This window comes from Scardinius erythrophthalmus (assembly GCF_964197995.2).
Source record: "Scardinius erythrophthalmus genome assembly, chromosome: 10".
NCBI classification, from domain to species: Eukaryota; Metazoa; Chordata; class Actinopteri; order Cypriniformes; family Leuciscidae; genus Scardinius; species Scardinius erythrophthalmus.
This window is the reverse complement of record NC_138230.1, coordinates 46,004,995-46,021,589: the sequence shown is the minus strand read 5'-3', so window position 1 is coordinate 46,021,589 and position 16,595 is coordinate 46,004,995. Positions and strand designations below refer to the sequence as shown.

The 16,595-nt window shown below is 39.7% G+C and overlaps 2 protein-coding genes across 2 annotated transcripts in view; both read right to left on the bottom strand.

Moving 5' to 3' along the window:
• Window positions 1–590: 590 nt before the first annotated feature.
• anxa14 (annexin A14) lies at window positions 591–7,956 on the bottom strand (the record flags this gene model as incomplete). Its single annotated transcript, XM_081375944.1, has 13 exons — window positions 7,861–7,956; window positions 7,291–7,365; window positions 6,611–6,713; window positions 6,419–6,507; window positions 4,986–5,099; window positions 4,665–4,755; window positions 3,825–3,904; window positions 3,664–3,702; window positions 3,143–3,233; window positions 2,563–2,670; window positions 2,428–2,483; window positions 754–861; window positions 591–650 (listed from the first exon to the last, which is right to left on the bottom strand). Exons 2-13 carry the CDS (start codon window positions 7,330–7,332, stop codon window positions 591–593), a joined length of 981 nt encoding a protein of 326 aa, XP_081232070.1. The 5' UTR covers window positions 7,333–7,365; window positions 7,861–7,956.
• A 2,202-nt stretch (window positions 7,957–10,158) lies between these two features.
• crybg2 (crystallin beta-gamma domain containing 2) overlaps window positions 10,159–16,595 on the bottom strand; it is a 39,436-nt gene continuing 32,999 nt past the window's right edge. Inside the window, exons 14-20 of the mRNA XM_081376477.1 lie at window positions 15,438–15,550; window positions 15,225–15,354; window positions 13,424–13,563; window positions 12,785–12,908; window positions 12,318–12,476; window positions 11,739–11,898; window positions 10,159–10,986 (exon numbers count right to left, since the gene is read on the bottom strand). Of these exons, the coding sequence (XP_081232603.1) occupies window positions 10,898–10,986; window positions 11,739–11,898; window positions 12,318–12,476; window positions 12,785–12,908; window positions 13,424–13,563; window positions 15,225–15,354; window positions 15,438–15,550 (915 nt within the window). The 3' untranslated portion in view covers window positions 10,159–10,897. The remainder of the gene's footprint in view (window positions 10,987–11,738; window positions 11,899–12,317; window positions 12,477–12,784; window positions 12,909–13,423; window positions 13,564–15,224; window positions 15,355–15,437; window positions 15,551–16,595) is intronic.

Below are 16,595 nucleotides of genomic sequence, written 5' to 3'. Positions count from 1 at the left end.
CTTGCCACGCGCAACGCGCCTACATTTGAAATAACGAAATTTTGGTCGGCAGGAAAAATAGTCCAACGAACCGTCCATCCTGGCGCAGGATGTGAAAATGAAAACTGCGTCGGGCTGAAACTAGCAAAACACACTTGCACTTACTTTTTGTGTCATATTTATTATGACTTAGTATGTCATAATTTCTGTCAATTGTGACTATTTGTCATAACCTCAACTTTTTATGTTATAATTATGACTTAGTATGTCATAATTTTTACTTTTTGTCAATGTTGACTTTTTGTCATAATCTTAACTTTTAATATAAAAGTTAAGCTATAATTTTAACTTATTTTCATAAATTTGTCTATTATCATTAAATCATAAATCATAATGACAACATAAGTCAAAATGATGACATAAAAGGTTTTTTTTTTTTTCCAAAAAACATATTTGACCAAAACTTTTTACCTTTTTCCTCATATGGGCTTCCATAGGGATTAATAAAGGACACTGCTGCATTATATTTATTGATTTATTGCTTTATTTTCAGAAACAGTGTTTGTGTAAGAGCGGTTCTTCACTGTGAGCACAGAGAGTTTCATCATCTGCTAATCTTCAGCTCGACACACACACAACAGACCCTGCAGGAGATCAGCCTTAAACTGCTTCTGTTGAGGAACACCAGAGACAATCAGTGTGAGTGTGTGTGATTGAGTTTGAGTGTGTGTGTGTGTGTGTGTGTGTGTGTGTGTGTGTGTGTGTGTTATAGACCTGTAAGGTAGTGTACAGTGAAGCTCCCGTCGACTGAAGGAAAGCGACTCGAACTCTCAGCAGATCCTCTTCACTGTGAGACACCATCACACCCTGAACCACTGAGGCCTGCACAAACACACACACACACACACACACACACATCAACACAAACACACACACCTACAGCTGAACCACTTCGACCTGCACACACACATCAACACTCACATCAACACAAACATACACATCAAGACGACACTATCACACCCTGAACCACTGAGGCCTGCACAAACACACACACACACACACACACACACACACACACACACACACACACACACACACACACACACACACACACACACACACACACACACTACACATGACACACACACACACACACACACACACACACACACACACACACACACACACACACACACACACACACACACACACACACAAACACACACATCTACAGCTGAACCACAAACACAAACACACACTACACTGAACATTACACAACTACACTCAAAAATAAAGCTTTTAAAAGAGACTTTTTTTCACAGTGATGCAACAGAAGAACCATTTCTGGTTCCCGAAGAAGCTTTCAGTGATCAGTTCTAAGATCATGTTATTCTTAGTGTGAAGAACCTTTTCCAAAAACTAAAGAACTGTTTTTCCACTTTAAATCTTTGCCAATAAACAACCTTTATTTCTAAGAGTGTATAAACAAGTGATCTAGTTGTATGTTTGTTTAAAAAAACTTCTTGTTTTGCATTTGCATGGGTTTAGTTTGTTGAATTTGAGGAAGTAACTTACTATGAATTTTGTAATATTTATATTTCCATTGATACACATCTGCTATGCAAAAGAGGCAAGTTTATTTACTGACAGCGCAGTCATTCATTAAGGCGGAACTTGTTTTTATTAATATTTTTATCTTTATTGTCACACATCATTTACACAAGAGTGTGACGGTGAAATTCTCAGGTGCAAGTCTCTGTTACACGGCAGTATAATATATATAATATAATATATAATATATTCTCAGTATAATATACATAAATAACAATATAAACATTTTAATAAAGTGCAGTGCAAGGGTGTGTGAGGTGTGTGTGATGTGTTCAGGAGTCTCTCAGTCTACTGGTGCGGGTTAGGGTCAGGGTCGGGGTCGGGGTTAGAGTCGGGGTCGGGGTCGGGGTCAGGGTTAGGGTCGGGGTCAGGGTCGGGGTCAGGGTTAGGGTCGGGGTCAGGGTCGGGGTCAGGGTCGGGGTCAGGGTCGGGGTCAGGGTCAGGGTCAGGGTCGGGGTCAGGGTCGGGGTTAGGGTCAGGGTCGGGGTCAGGGTCGGGGTCAGGGTCGGGGTCAGGGTCGGGGTCAGGGTCAGGGTCAGGGTCGGGGTCAGGGTCGGGGTTAGGGTCAGGGTCGGGGTCAGGGTCGGGGTCAGGGTCGGGGTCGGGGTCGGGGTCAGGGTTAGGGTCAGGGTTAGGGTCAGGGTTTGGGTCAGCCAATGATATTTTCTATTCTCACAAAAACCTTTCTGTGTTTTACTAGGTGATTTTAGGTCTTTATTGGGATATTTGTTGCACAATGTTGGAAAAACCTGATCACACACACAAACCTGCAACAGCATCAATCCAACTGAGTCTGAAATGACATTTATAAAGATATTTCCGAAATAAAAAGCTTACTTTCATAGTTTGGATCCGCTGAGCCAAGAACAGATGCTGGTTCTGTAAACATCGCACTGACGAGAGAAGAAAGTGATGAATCGCATGGTGGACTTCTGCTTATTCCACATTAATGCACACGTACAGCGGCTTTACCGAGTGTCTTCAGGCCTTTCCTCAGATCTCCAGACTGAAGTCCTTTAAAACGTCCGTCTAAAGCGTCTTCCAGGGTCTGTCCTCTCTCCAACTCCAGCTCCTCCAGCACTGAGCACAGATACACACACTCGCATCACACACACTTGTTGTCATCAACCTTACAAGTATTAAGGCTCAAACTGTTCCTATGTTACGAGGATCTGCAGCTTTACTGTATCAAGGACACGAGAAACACACGACTGCCAGCAATGACTGATGTTAAACCGAACAACTGAAACTGATCATTATAATCTAATCAAGAGTATCAGATGTCAAATGTAGAAATATAAAGGCCTTTATACTGTATGCAGAACATCTGTTTAATACATGACTCAAGGCATCTTCATTAATACTAATTTTTCACATTTACATTTGTAGAGTAAAGGCATTATTTACTGTCTTTATGAACCATTTTCCTTTTGAGCAACGGGTTTCCAGATATATCTTCTTCTGGAGACATTTTCCACAGCTAGACCAGAAACACACACACACACACACACACACACACACACACACACACACACACACAGTTGAAACGCACCGATTCTGAGATGATCCGGGTGTCTCGTGGTGAGGATTTGGATCCAAACATCAGCTGAAGGTTTCTTGTTTTTCAGCTCCTCAGATAAAGTCTGTAAAACAACATACAGTAATAAACCGATGCTCTTCCTCAGTGTTTCTGTCTCGTTTTCCAGCACAAATATCCAAACATTCTTAAATCAAGAGACATTTACTGGAGAAACACACAAAAATCATGAAAATGAAGTGAGTTTGAGCTTAAAACAAGAACAAATGTCTGTCAGTGCAGTGAGAAGAATAATCCTGTTCTTCTAGAAAACTGATATCGGTCACCCTGAGAATCCTGTCTCTGAGGTCACCTAGAGGTCACCTAGAGGTCATCTAGAGGTCATCACACGCAGTGAAGCGGATCAAACAAAGCAAAGTCAACATCACAGGTTTGATAGTTAAACCTTTATCAGCTTCATCTCAGAATATGACACTGGGAATGCAGCGCCTGAAAGGACTGAGGAATCTGACGGATCTGATAATACATGGACTCACGGCTGTGTCCTGGTCAATAACTCCTGGCCCATTCTCTTTCTGAAAAAGGACAGAGTGAACACCATTACTTACACACACCTTAAACCGGGATGTTGATATAGTGATGATTCATCTACACACTGAAATAGGTTTTGTTGTAAATGTTTAACAGTGTGAGTCACCTTCAACAGCGCCACAATGAGCTTGCAGAAATCTCCACTGGATTCACTGATCAAGTCTTTCTCCAAATCCCGCTTGAACTCTGTTAAAGTCACAATGATGAAACATTCAAACTCAGACTAACAAAAAAGCAATGCAATTATCAGTTCTTATTGAATGGAATGTTTTAGGGAAAATATAATAAATGCACTACTAAACTAAAAGTTTGTGGTCAGTAAGATTTATTTTTAAAACCAATTCATACCGAAAGTGACAAAAGTAATGTTACAAAAGATTCTACTTCAAAATAAATGCTGCTCTTTTGAACTTTCTATTCATCAAATAATCCTAAAAAATAAAATGTACGACAGTTTCCACAGAAGTCTGAAGCAGCACAACGGTTTCCAACACTGATAATAATCATAAATGTGTCTTGATCATCAAATCCTCATATTAGAGTGATTTCTGAAGGGTCATGTGACACTGAAGACTGGAGTAATGATGCATTCAGCTTTGATCACAGGAATAAATTACACTTTACTGTATATTCACATAGAGAACAGATGATTTACACTGGAATAATATTTCACTGTTTTACTGTATTTTTGATCAAATAAATGAAGCCTTGGTGAGCAGAAGAAATAATAAAAAAAGATCTAACTGACCCCAATATTTTTAATGGAAAGTTTATTACCATCATACAAATCATACAAATATATTTAAAAATGACTGAATTATCAGTTTTCTCAAAATGTCAATTCCATTCAAAGCATTTTTGTGGTTTGACTGTGAAAACCACCAATAATAATAGACAAGACTTTTAATCGCATTAATTACGTTTTTGTAAATTGTTCTTAAAGCACCTTGATTGTATGTGGTCGTGATGTCGGAGAGTTGCTGTGGCGTCCTGGTGCACAAAACCTCTAAAAGAGTTTCTTCATCTGTACCAGCACCCTAAACACACACACACACACACACACACATGCACAGATACAGTCTGAATGGATGTGGATCTGTAGTTAAATGTATAGCGATCAAGCACACACACACACACACACACACACACACACACACGCACGCACGCACACACACGCACGCACGCACGCACGCACGCACGCACACACACACGCGCACACACACGCGCACACACACACACACACACACAGGCACTATTAATGCTAAACCTCCATGGCTTTGCGCAAGCGATGAGCCTCAAACTGCTCCGGGATCATCATCAGACCGAGTATCAGAGACTGCAGATCACCGGAAAGAACTTTCTTCAGACTCGCCTGCAGTTCCTGTAACACACACACACACACACACACACACACATTTTTCCCACTCCTCATGATATGAATTTCGTATAGTCTTTATGGGGATTATCCATTGACTTCAATTGATTTTACACAGAGTAAATAAAATGTTCTGTTCCCTAAACCTAAACCATATCCTCAGAGACATCCCACAGCAATTACTATCACCATTTTGTAGTGGTTTATGGTCCTGACGATGGTACTCCTCTTGTAGTCCTTGTAGACTTCAGCATCCACCTAGAAAAACCTCCGGCTGCTGATCTCCACACTCTGCTCGCCTCATTTGACCTCAAGCAAGTGTCTACTGCGGCTACTCACAGATCAGGAAACCAGTTTGACCTTATTTACATGCGCTACTGCTCCACTGACCATACACTGGTCACTCCACTGCACACCTCCACTCCAGTGGTTCAGGTCTTCCCTCTCAGCGGGTCCTTCAGGGTGTCGTGGAGGGGTGAGGTGTCTAAGACCCATCATCTAGCTACTGGAGTGCCTCAGGGCTCAGTGCTGGGACCGCTTCTCTTCTCCATCTACATGACACCACTAGGATCTGGGATTCAGAAACATGGCTTTTCCCATCACTGCTACACTGATGACACACAACTCTACCTCTCAGTCCAGCCTGATGATCCGACGGTTGCTGCTCGCGTCTCAGCCTGACTGACATTTCTGGCTGGATGAAGGACCACCACCTTCAACTAACCCTTGTGAAGAGAGAGCTACTCGTGGCCTCGGCCAACCCAACACTACACCACAACTTCTCCATTCAGCTAGTGTCATCGTCCATAACTCCATCAAGGTCAGCCAGGAACCTTGGAGGTGTGATTGATGATCAATTGAACTTCACAGATCACATTGCTGGAACTGCCCGGTCCTGCAGATTTGCCTTGTACAACAACTAACTAACCCTTGTACTAACCCTAACCCTAACCCTAACCCCTAACCCTTAGGAGGATCGGCCCTTCCTATCAGAGCTACACAACTCCTTGTCCAGGCGCTTGTTCTCTCCAGACTGGACTACTGTAATGCTCTCCTGGCTGGTCTTCCAGCATCTCTGTCAATCCTCTGCAACTGATCCAGATGCTGCAGCTAGAGTGGTCTTTAACGAACCGAAGAGAGCACACGTCACTCCTCTCCTCACTAAACTGCACTGGTGGCCAATTCCCACTCGAATCAAGTTCAAGTCACTGATGCATGCCACTATGATGTATTATATTACTTGGTCACTTATTATACTATTTGGCCACTATGAAGCACAAGGACTAGTTTTTGGTGATTTGGAGATAAATTAGTTTCTTGCTTACCATTTGTGAGACGTTCTTGTAGACGCGTGCCAGAGATTGTCTCTGAGCATTACTGCGACTGGTTATTATTCTCACAATGGTGCTCACATCTTTAACAAAAAGATATGGTAGTTTGAAATTAAAACATTTAAATATGACAGAATACTAGCAGTCGGACAATTACTACCACAATAGTCATTCCTATAAATGAACCTTTCTTCTCCAGAGCAGCGCAAAGGATGGTAACATCTCTCTCGGGACGGAAATTCGGGAAGGGCCGAACGGATCCCAGCGTTCCCCACCACATGCCTTCAGTCTGAGGGATGGGAAACATACATGACACGGTGAAAATGTATATATCGTCGGTATCGGCCGATATATGTTAATTTTTTATGTTATCTTTATCGGCCCAATAAGAAAATTTGTCCGATATATTAAAGCCGATAAATAATGGATTATTTCCTTCAGCTGAGACGCTTCAGATGCGCACAGTTCAACATGATGGTTTATTGATTGAAATATGATTGGAATCACTTCAAAAAAGGAAAATACAGTAAAGTGCAACATGTTGTCATAAAGGCGACATAAAATTATAATGGGATACAATATATAATTGTGAGCTTGGGACATGGCTTATAATGATGAAACTTTTGTTTTTGTAACCAGGCTCTCAAAAATTATATAAAAATGTGGATTTAGATGTATCAGCCAATATATCGGTTATCGGCTTTCAAATATAAAGAATTATCGGTTATCGTTATCGGCCAAAATTTTCATATCGGTGCATCCATAGAAAAAAATGGTATTGAGAAAATGATTCACGACAAACAATGCTCCTAAAGGACAACACAACAACTGATACAGAGTAAAAGAGTGCAGATACAGACACTGACCATCAGAGGAGACGAATCCTGTGAGCTTGACTCTTTCTCCATCGCAGAACTTATCAGTGAAGGACGTTATGAAGTCTGGAGGAACAGAAACAGTCCAAGTGTTTTAACTAGCATGTACTAACATTTCAATTAATCATTTAATACAATGCATTTCTGTGTAGATGAATGCTTCTTGTGCTTGTATTTAAATACCTGTATGTTTTCATTTCTCTAATTACATCTCTATTACACTGTTGACCTCTTCACCCCCCCATAAACCAGCAAACCAGTCCCACACCGCAAAACATCAAGCTCTTCCTCAGTGTTTCTGTCTTGTTTTCCAGCACAAATATCTAAACATTCTTAAATCAAGATACATTTACTGGAGAAGCAACATAACCGAAGATATTAAGTCTTGTTATCTGAAAAAATCCTAAAAATCAAGTGAGTTTGTGCTTAAAACTCAGAAAAGTCAGAAAAAGAATCTAGTTTTTCCCTTTGAAAGAACAGATTGTTCTTGTTTTAAGCACAAACTGATGATTGTTTTTTAGAAAACAAGGCTTCGTATCTGAAATACTGAAGGTGTTTTACCTGCTGAAGTGTGTATGAATCTCAGTCTGAGATCGAGTTCAGCTCTTTTATAGATGCTGGATCTTATCAAACTCAATAGCGCAGGATGAAAACTCAATGTTTTAAAAGGCTTAAAAGGTGTAAACCTCTCCTGCTTTCCATACGCTGTAGTTCTCAGACGTGTCTGATGCAAAAAACACTAACGTCTCAAACCAAATAGAAGATCTCAATGGCTCAGATCAAATCAGATCAGATATCCCATCATGGGTGTAACCTGGACATACGCACAAAAACCTTGAAAACCTGCAGAACTGGAAGACTCAATCGACTAGATTCCTCCCAAAACACCTTTTCTCAATCACAAAGATTCTTCACATGAAAATTCAAAAGAACATGCTTCGATTTACAGTGTTGGTGGTAAAGATGCGGCGTAAAACAGGTTGTAATTTGAGAAATGTGAGAAGGTGTTGTTAATGTCAACAGAGCTGAACTTGACCGTGTAAATAAGCTCAAGTCAAACACAAGAAGGATCAGGAGAATTCTCCACCTGAAAGAACAACATTGGCTTTGGGTTTGTGGAGATCTCACCGCACCTGCATGCTTCTCATTCACACAAACCATTATCAGACATCTTTACACATCACAAACATGCTGGAATCTCAATGATCGTATCTGATCTGATCTTGGCAGAATGTCCAGATTCCTCAGAGAAGTTAAAATGAATAAAAAAGCACTAAACAGAGAACAGGGAATGTTGTGTCAAGGTTCTCTCAATGTTATGAACAAACATTCTTCCAGTAATGTTAATAGAACATTTGTTCAAAGTTATCTGGTCTTTAATAATGTTCTCAATGCATTAGCACAAAAACATTATTTATAAATCATTCATGAAAAGTTTTTCAGAAACATTTTAGTTATTTAAATGTAACTACTTGCTTCCGAACATTCACAGAACTTTCAAAAGTAACGTTACCATAATGTTTGAAGAATGGAATGTTCTCCCAAAAAAAAAACATTTAAAAAAAAATGGACGTTTTGATCATTCAGAAATAGCGTTTTCATAACGTAGCAGGAACATTAACAAAATGTAAATGTTAATGCATATGTATTCTGTGTGTTTTATTAATCGTTATAGGAAACTAGATGAGTAAAGTTTGATGTTGGCTTGAGAAAGCCTGAACGTTTGAAGTACATTTACATTTATTCATTTAGCAGACGCTTTTATTCAAAGCGACTTACAAATGAGAACAATAGAAGCAGTTTAACTAACAGTAGGACAACAATTCCCAGTTTAATCTAACGCAGTACAAGTTAATTTTTTTATTTTTTTATTTATATTTTAAAAATATGAGTGACGTGTGCTCTCTTCGGTTCGTTAAAGACCACTCTAGCTGCAGCATCTGGATCAGTTGCAGAGGATTGACAGAGATGCTGGAAGACCAGCCAGGAGAGCATTACAGTAGTCCAGTCTGGAGAGAACAAGCGCCTGGACAAGGAGTTGTGTAGCTCTGATAGGAAGGGCCGATCCTCCTAAGGGTTAGGGGTTAGGGTTAGGGTTAGGGTTAGTACAAGGGTTAGTTAGTTGTTGTACAAGGCAAATCTGCAGGACCGGGCAGTTCTAGCAATGTGATCTGTGAAGTTCAATTGATCATCAATCACACCTCCAAGGTTCCTGGCTGACCTTGATGGAGTTATGGACGATGACACTAGCTGAATGGAGAAGTTGTGGTGTAGTGTTGGGTTGGCCGAGGCCACGAGTAGCTCTCTCTTCACAAGGGTTAGTTGAAGGTGGTGGTCCTTCATCCAGCCAGAAATGTCAGTCAGGCTGAGACGCGAGCAGCAACCGTCGGATCATCAGGCTGGACTGAGAGGTAGAGTTGTGTGTCATCAGTGTAGCAGTGATGGGAAAAGCCATGTTTCTGAATCCCAGATCCTAGTGGTGTCATGTAGATGGAGAAGAGAAGCGGTCCCAGCACTGAGCCCTGAGGCACTCCAGTAGCTAGATGATGGGTCTTAGACACCTCACCCCTCCACGACACCCTGAAGGACCCGCTGAGAGGGAAGACCTGAACCAGTGCAGTGCGGTTCCCGAGATGCCCGAGAAGTAATTGTAAAAGCTTGAAGTGTGTAATAGTTTAGACAGACAGAGAAAACTTTTAAACTTGAAGTAGTTTTAAGTTTGAATGCCAAAGTTTGAAGGTTTTAAGTCTCTCAGATAAATAGTTTGCTATGCGGTTGCTAGGGTACTCAGGTGGTTGCTAGGGTGTTGCTAAGTGGTTGCAAAGAGAAGATGATGAAGAACAAGAACTACAATGAATTCTGACATGATTTTGTTTTACAGTTTTATTACAAAATTAAAGCCACTCCCTGTTACATAATATTTATCACATTATCCTTTGAAAAATAACATTTACACATATTAAAGTTTCTTGGTTTTCCACAGACATGGTGATTTTATACTGACTCTGACATCAACACACGTTTTGGTATTAAAAACAAACCCGGCAGGATTCAAGCGAACAGCATTTGCAGCGGCTATAAACTAATTGCAGATATCGATATTAAAGCATACAAACCAGAATATACCCAATATGGCAAATAACATGTAGGAAAATAAAATAACATTAGTGTGTAAACAAAAAACTGAGCAGAAATGAAAGAATGCTTCGAAAGTCACTGGATTCATATATGAAATCTGAGAGAAAGCACTATATTCAACAATGTGATGCATATGGAAAATATCTGCTTTTTAAGTGACTTTATAAAGGTTAAACCACCAACTTCAGTGTGTACATCGTAAAATGACCTGTAGTTAATATTTATGTTTTATGTGCAAATAAGACACACTGGATGAGCTCGGGTGACCTCTGACCTCTGCTGTCATTGGTGAATGTATCGGTTTGATCTCTTCTACACAGGATAAATCCTCTTCATCTGTGCGAGAGAATGAGTGTATGTCAGAGGGGGCGGGGTCAGAAGGAGAGGCGGGTCACATGATCATGAGAGGGGGCGGGGTCAGAAGGAGAGGCGGGTCACATGATCATGAGAGGGGGCGGGGTTAAACAAACTCCAGCTCCCACTGCTGGCTCTCATGCTCCTCATTCTCCTCTCGGATCACCAAATGCTCTTTGTCGTATGTTTTGCCTCCTGTAAAACAGAGGAATTAGATTGCCACATGGTTTTTACAAAAAATGTAGTTTTTATGGAAGCTTGTCTTTGCCATGAAATAAAAAATAAAAAAGGTTGTTTTGACTTTTTCTAATATAAACTTGCAACTGTAGAATTGAGAGATGAAAAGTTGCATTTGTTTTTTATTCCGTGGCGGAATCAAGATTTCATAAGTTTAGATTTAGTTTTGAGTGATTGTCAAAAACTTTTGGTTTCCAATATCAAGAGTTTAAGTTGAACTCCATATATTTACTTGAAATATATTTTAAACAGTGTGAATGCATCCTCGCTGAATAAAAGTTTACATTTCTTTCTTTTAAAAAACAAACAAAACAAGTAGCAGTTTACTGTATGTGTTTTTACAGGTCACCAATTTATTTCTTTTAGTTTTTTTTTGCTCTACATCTAGTGTAGTGTAATAATGTAGTGTGACAAATAAAAATGTAAAGTATTCCTCAAACATAGTTAACATAATTAAAAACTGCATGCATAATAATTATGCAAAGATCAGAAATACAAACGTGACCAAAAGTTTGTGTGAAGTATAGCATGACACTTCTGAATAGATTTAATTTCAGACATTCTTACATTTTTGCAGTATAAACTAAAATTATATATTTTATTTATTAATAACAATATTAATAATTTTTTTTATAAATGTAATATTTTTAATAATAAAATAATAGCAAAATCATAAAATAAATGACTAGTGTGTTAAAGCTTGCTCTCACCCTTGATATCCAGCACCATCCCAGGGAAGGTGTTGCTCTTGATTTGACCTCTGACCTCTGCGCTCCAGGTTTGCACCGGCACACGCGTCTCCGTCCACAACACCACTTTAGCACCGGACTCCACGTTCCCCATCACCTGAAGACTCGTGCTTCGGGCCAGCTGACACACACACACACACACACACACACACACACACACACACACACACACACACACACACACCGTCAACAATGAGTTTGAAACGGTGAATAAGTACACAGTGGAAGCGTAAGTCAAGTCACATTTATTTATATAGCACTTTATATATATGTATTGTATATATTTAGAAATACTATTTATATAGCAGCTTTAAAGAGACAACAGGAAAATAATGCAACAGAGTTAGTTTCCAGAAGAAAATAGCGTCACAGTCCAGCTTTAGTGAGGTCAGTGATGGTTAATCTTTGTTGTAAAAAAGTTATAGTTTAATTTATTTTAATGGAAACCGTGACGTCATCGCCCAGCTCAGTTCAGTTCTCATATAATGGTGTCGATGCAGATCAATAATATTGTAGAATATTAAAAGAAATGTGACACACCTTGTTCTTGATGAGCCCGTCCTGATAGAGCCACACGTCACTCATTCCCTCGACCTGCTCCGACACGACCACGCGACCCGTCTTCATGTCCTCCACTCCTCCCTGCACGGATATATAGTGGCCCGTCTCCTTATTCCTCACGCGGAACAGCCTGTGCTTCTACAGGGACATTAACAAACAATATGTGTAAATAACATCCTTCATAGTTCAAGTTCAAGTTCAATTTTATTATACAGCACATTTACAACAGCCACTAGGCGGACCAGAGTGCTTTACAGAACAACAAGATTAAAAGAAGATATAACATGCATAACAATAAATAAAAGAAAACATAAGAGCAACACAGCTAAGAGTAACCACACAACACGAGCAGCAAAACTCAAATATAAATGAGTAAAAGCAACTGAAGAAAAGAATCGATACACTAAAGAAAACAGGAGAAGAGGTCATGTGGAGGCGAAACTGACTTGTCTGACGGGATACAGGGAGCCGACGCAGGACACGGAGCTGAACTGGTGCCAGTTCGTGATTTCAATGGGTTCCAGAAGGAACTGGCGCCCCCTGTAGTTGCTGTGCTCACACAACACCCAGCTGAGGAGACATCGGCAGGCTTTTGACATGTGCACAACTGGGGTTGGTTAAGGTTAGATTATAGTCTTATTCATCAAGAATGCATTAAATTGATCAAAAGTGACAGTAAAGACATTTATAATGTTACAGAAGATAATATTTCAAATGCGGTTCTTTTGAACTTTCTATTTATCAAAGAATCCTGAAAAAAAAAAGTTTTCCATTGAAAAAACTGATTTAAACACTGATAATAATCATAAATGTTTGTTGAGCATCAAATCCTCATATTAGAGTGATTTGTGAAGGATCATGTGACACTGAAGACTGGAGTAATGATGCTGAACATTCAGCTTTGATCACAGGAATAAATTACACTTTACTGTATATTCACATAGAGAACAGCAGATTTACACTGGAGTGATATTTCACTGTTTTACTGTATTTTTGATCAAATAAATGCAGCTTTGATGAGCAAAAGTATATGTGTGAAAATATCATCCCATATGAAGCAATAATAACCAGCATTGCAAACTCACCAGCCGCTGTTGACCCTGACAGAGAGGAAGTGTGTGCTAAACCCTTCCTCCAGCATGTTGGAAACCAGCGTGTCGATAGTGACCTCTCGACCTTCAAAACACTCCAGGCCAAAGAGAGAGATCGACGGCACCGAAAAGCTCTGAGAGAGAGAGAGAGTGACCAACATCAGTGACTGCATCATCATCATCATCCTCATCATCCTCATCATCATCCTCATGATGAGATACTGCCAGTAAACTTTACCGCATTCAAATCCATGCAAGTCAGTTCATAATCGTAGTAAAATATCCACCGTATGGCGATTTTAATCACAATAAACAGGAACGGAGAGACTTTATTCTCATCTATTCCGCTCTGATCAAAGTGTGCGTGTGATGAAGACTGAAACACAGCGGAGTGCAGAAGAGACATGAACGTAATGCTGTATATTGATGGTCGAAAACATCCAAATGAATCCAATACATCCATTCAAATATGTTTTGCATTTAATGTAAGTGGATTAAACACACAGCGAGTTTATCATTTATGCTGTGCATATGTGAATAATGGCGATAAAAATAATCAGAAAATTGAAATAATTTGTTTTTGAATAATCAGAATAATGAGAATTGCGTGTATACGGGAGTGAAGAGGTTTGCTCGTGTCTTAGGGGAGAGCGCGGCGCAAAGTAACGCTTTCTGACTTTCTCAGTTTGTGTAAATCTACTTATGGTTCAGAGTATTTATTTTTTCCCACATTAATTTCCCGCATGTCTAGTACAATTATGTGTTTTTGTTTTATTAATACAGTATATACTTTTTTCTTGATATACCCCGAAAGAATGGAAGTAAATGTGACAACATGCCCCACAGGCGGGGTACACTGTAACATGACCATATGACAGATTCAAATGCTCTCTGATCTAATAAAAATAAATAAACAAGACAAACTAAAGTATTTTCTAAAATAAAATACAATCATTAACTTTTGCATATAAAAAAATTGCATTTTTTAATAATTAAATATAAACTATTTTTTGACTACGAACACAGGAAAACACAGCTATACAACAGTTCAAAACAAATTAATAATTAGTCATTTCTGAACATTGACTCTCAGTCTTTATTCACCTTTTTCTCATGTTTTCTCAATAGAATTAATAAAAGTATAGAATATAATAGCATATTTATAATAGGGGCCCCGCGTGCACAACTGGGATTTAAACCCGGCTAGTGTCTTCTGCTAGTTAGCGAAGCATTGAATAACTATCTCAACTGTTAAACAACATATTGGAGATTAAAATAATATCAGATTTGTCTCATTTAAAAAAAACACTAAAAATAGAGATGAAAAATTAACTTAAGTAAGAAATTTACTTTTGCTATGGTTTAATAAATGTCTGGATATCTTCCAATTTCTTTTTAATTTTGGCGCATTTTTTTCTCTATATAGTGTTGATATGGCAACTAGTAAATACACCAAGTTTCGTCATGATAGCATGTGTGGAAGTATTTAACACAAGTGTGTGACAACTAGCCCCGCGCTCCACATCTAAACACAGCCGATGAAAGAGACACGCTCGTCTCCAGGTTTCTCATCATTACTCCAGAAGCACGCTGAGTAAGAAAGCACAGTTCCTCTCAGTGTGACGCACCTAATTGTCTTCATCAACCATCAATATATGGCATTATATTGCCGCTATGTTTCCGTCTCCATCACACACACACTTAGATCAGAGAGGAATAGATCTTTCCGTGTCTGTTCACTGTGATCGTGTATTGTAAGCGCTATATAAATGCCTCATTCACTGAGTTTCCTCACCATTGGAACGGCTTTGACGGAGCGAACGCTGGAGTCGGGGGGGAAGCCCGTGCTGGTCAGGTTGGGATAATGTCCTTCAGATAAGACACACATGTTTCCCGTGAACTTCTCTCCTCCGTAGAGCACCCAGCTGAAATCACAGAGGTGTACAGCTGAGTTCCCACAGTCCGAGAGTGAATACGGTGAATGATAGAGTAAATGACCTTCACTGACCTTCCTCCCACCACCCGGACGGATCCGACCGGCAGGCCTTCAGGCAAGCAGCTCTGGTTCTGATGACAGACTCGACACGAGCCCTGGAAATCCAGATCTGAGTACAGCAGCACCTGCACAGGAACACATGAGCAGTGTGAGAAGAACGCAGAAAACTGATCAAAAGACACAGTGAAGGAAGTTTATTTCCGTTCTCCGCTTAAGGGTAAACAAAGGACTGAGATACGCGAGCAGCGAACATCCTGACTGAATATGTGCACTAGCGCTGCGGCGAGGACACACGTGATGAAGGATGAACATGAACTTCAGTCACAGCCGTTCACAAGCTTCGGCCAGGAAGAAGTTTAAAAGAAAGGTCAGAGTCACTTTTATTCATATAGAACTTAAAACAACATTTCTGCTCACAGAAACACAATAAAAATAACAGTCACACAAAAATACGGAAAACACTTTAAATTAAATCATAAAGCATTTTAAAATCAAGACTAAAGGTCCTGGCATACTGCCATCTGAACATTTCAGACCTTAAGAATTTTACTCACTAAGATTAACATATCCCAAATTATAAATAGGCCGGAGAAAAATGATTAATTTTCAGACATGACTTAAAATGACTTATAATTAGCACCTTTATGTGACAAGGATTTATCAAAAGTGACAGTTAAGAAAGTTATTTTTCGTTCTTTGCTTAAAGGTAAAAAGAAGTTTAAAAAATGCGACCAGCAAAATACCGTTAGCGAACATCGAGACTATGAATATGTAAATATGATCTGCGCTTTCCTCTCAATAAGAAAACAATCACAGCCGAAAACAGCCGTTCAGAAAGCATCCGATCACAGGGATGTGGAAACCTTCGCAGACTCGTCACGTTTAGTGTTACAACACTTTATCCAGTAGATTGCTGTAATGCAGCAGCTTTAGTGCGTGGCGATCTGTGTTTACGTGTGTATACGGGTCAGAAGAGTTTAACAGCCGGAGCGAGCTTTCCTTCTGAAGCGGTTTCAAGAAGTTAATTCTTCTAAAAGTTAATTCTTCGATGCCGCTTGAAGTATATCAAGGCCTTAAAGACATTTATAATGTTACTAAACAATTCTCTGTCAACTAAATGCAGCCTTGGAGAGCAGAAGAGAAGCACTGACCAGTCGTACGGTGGGGAAA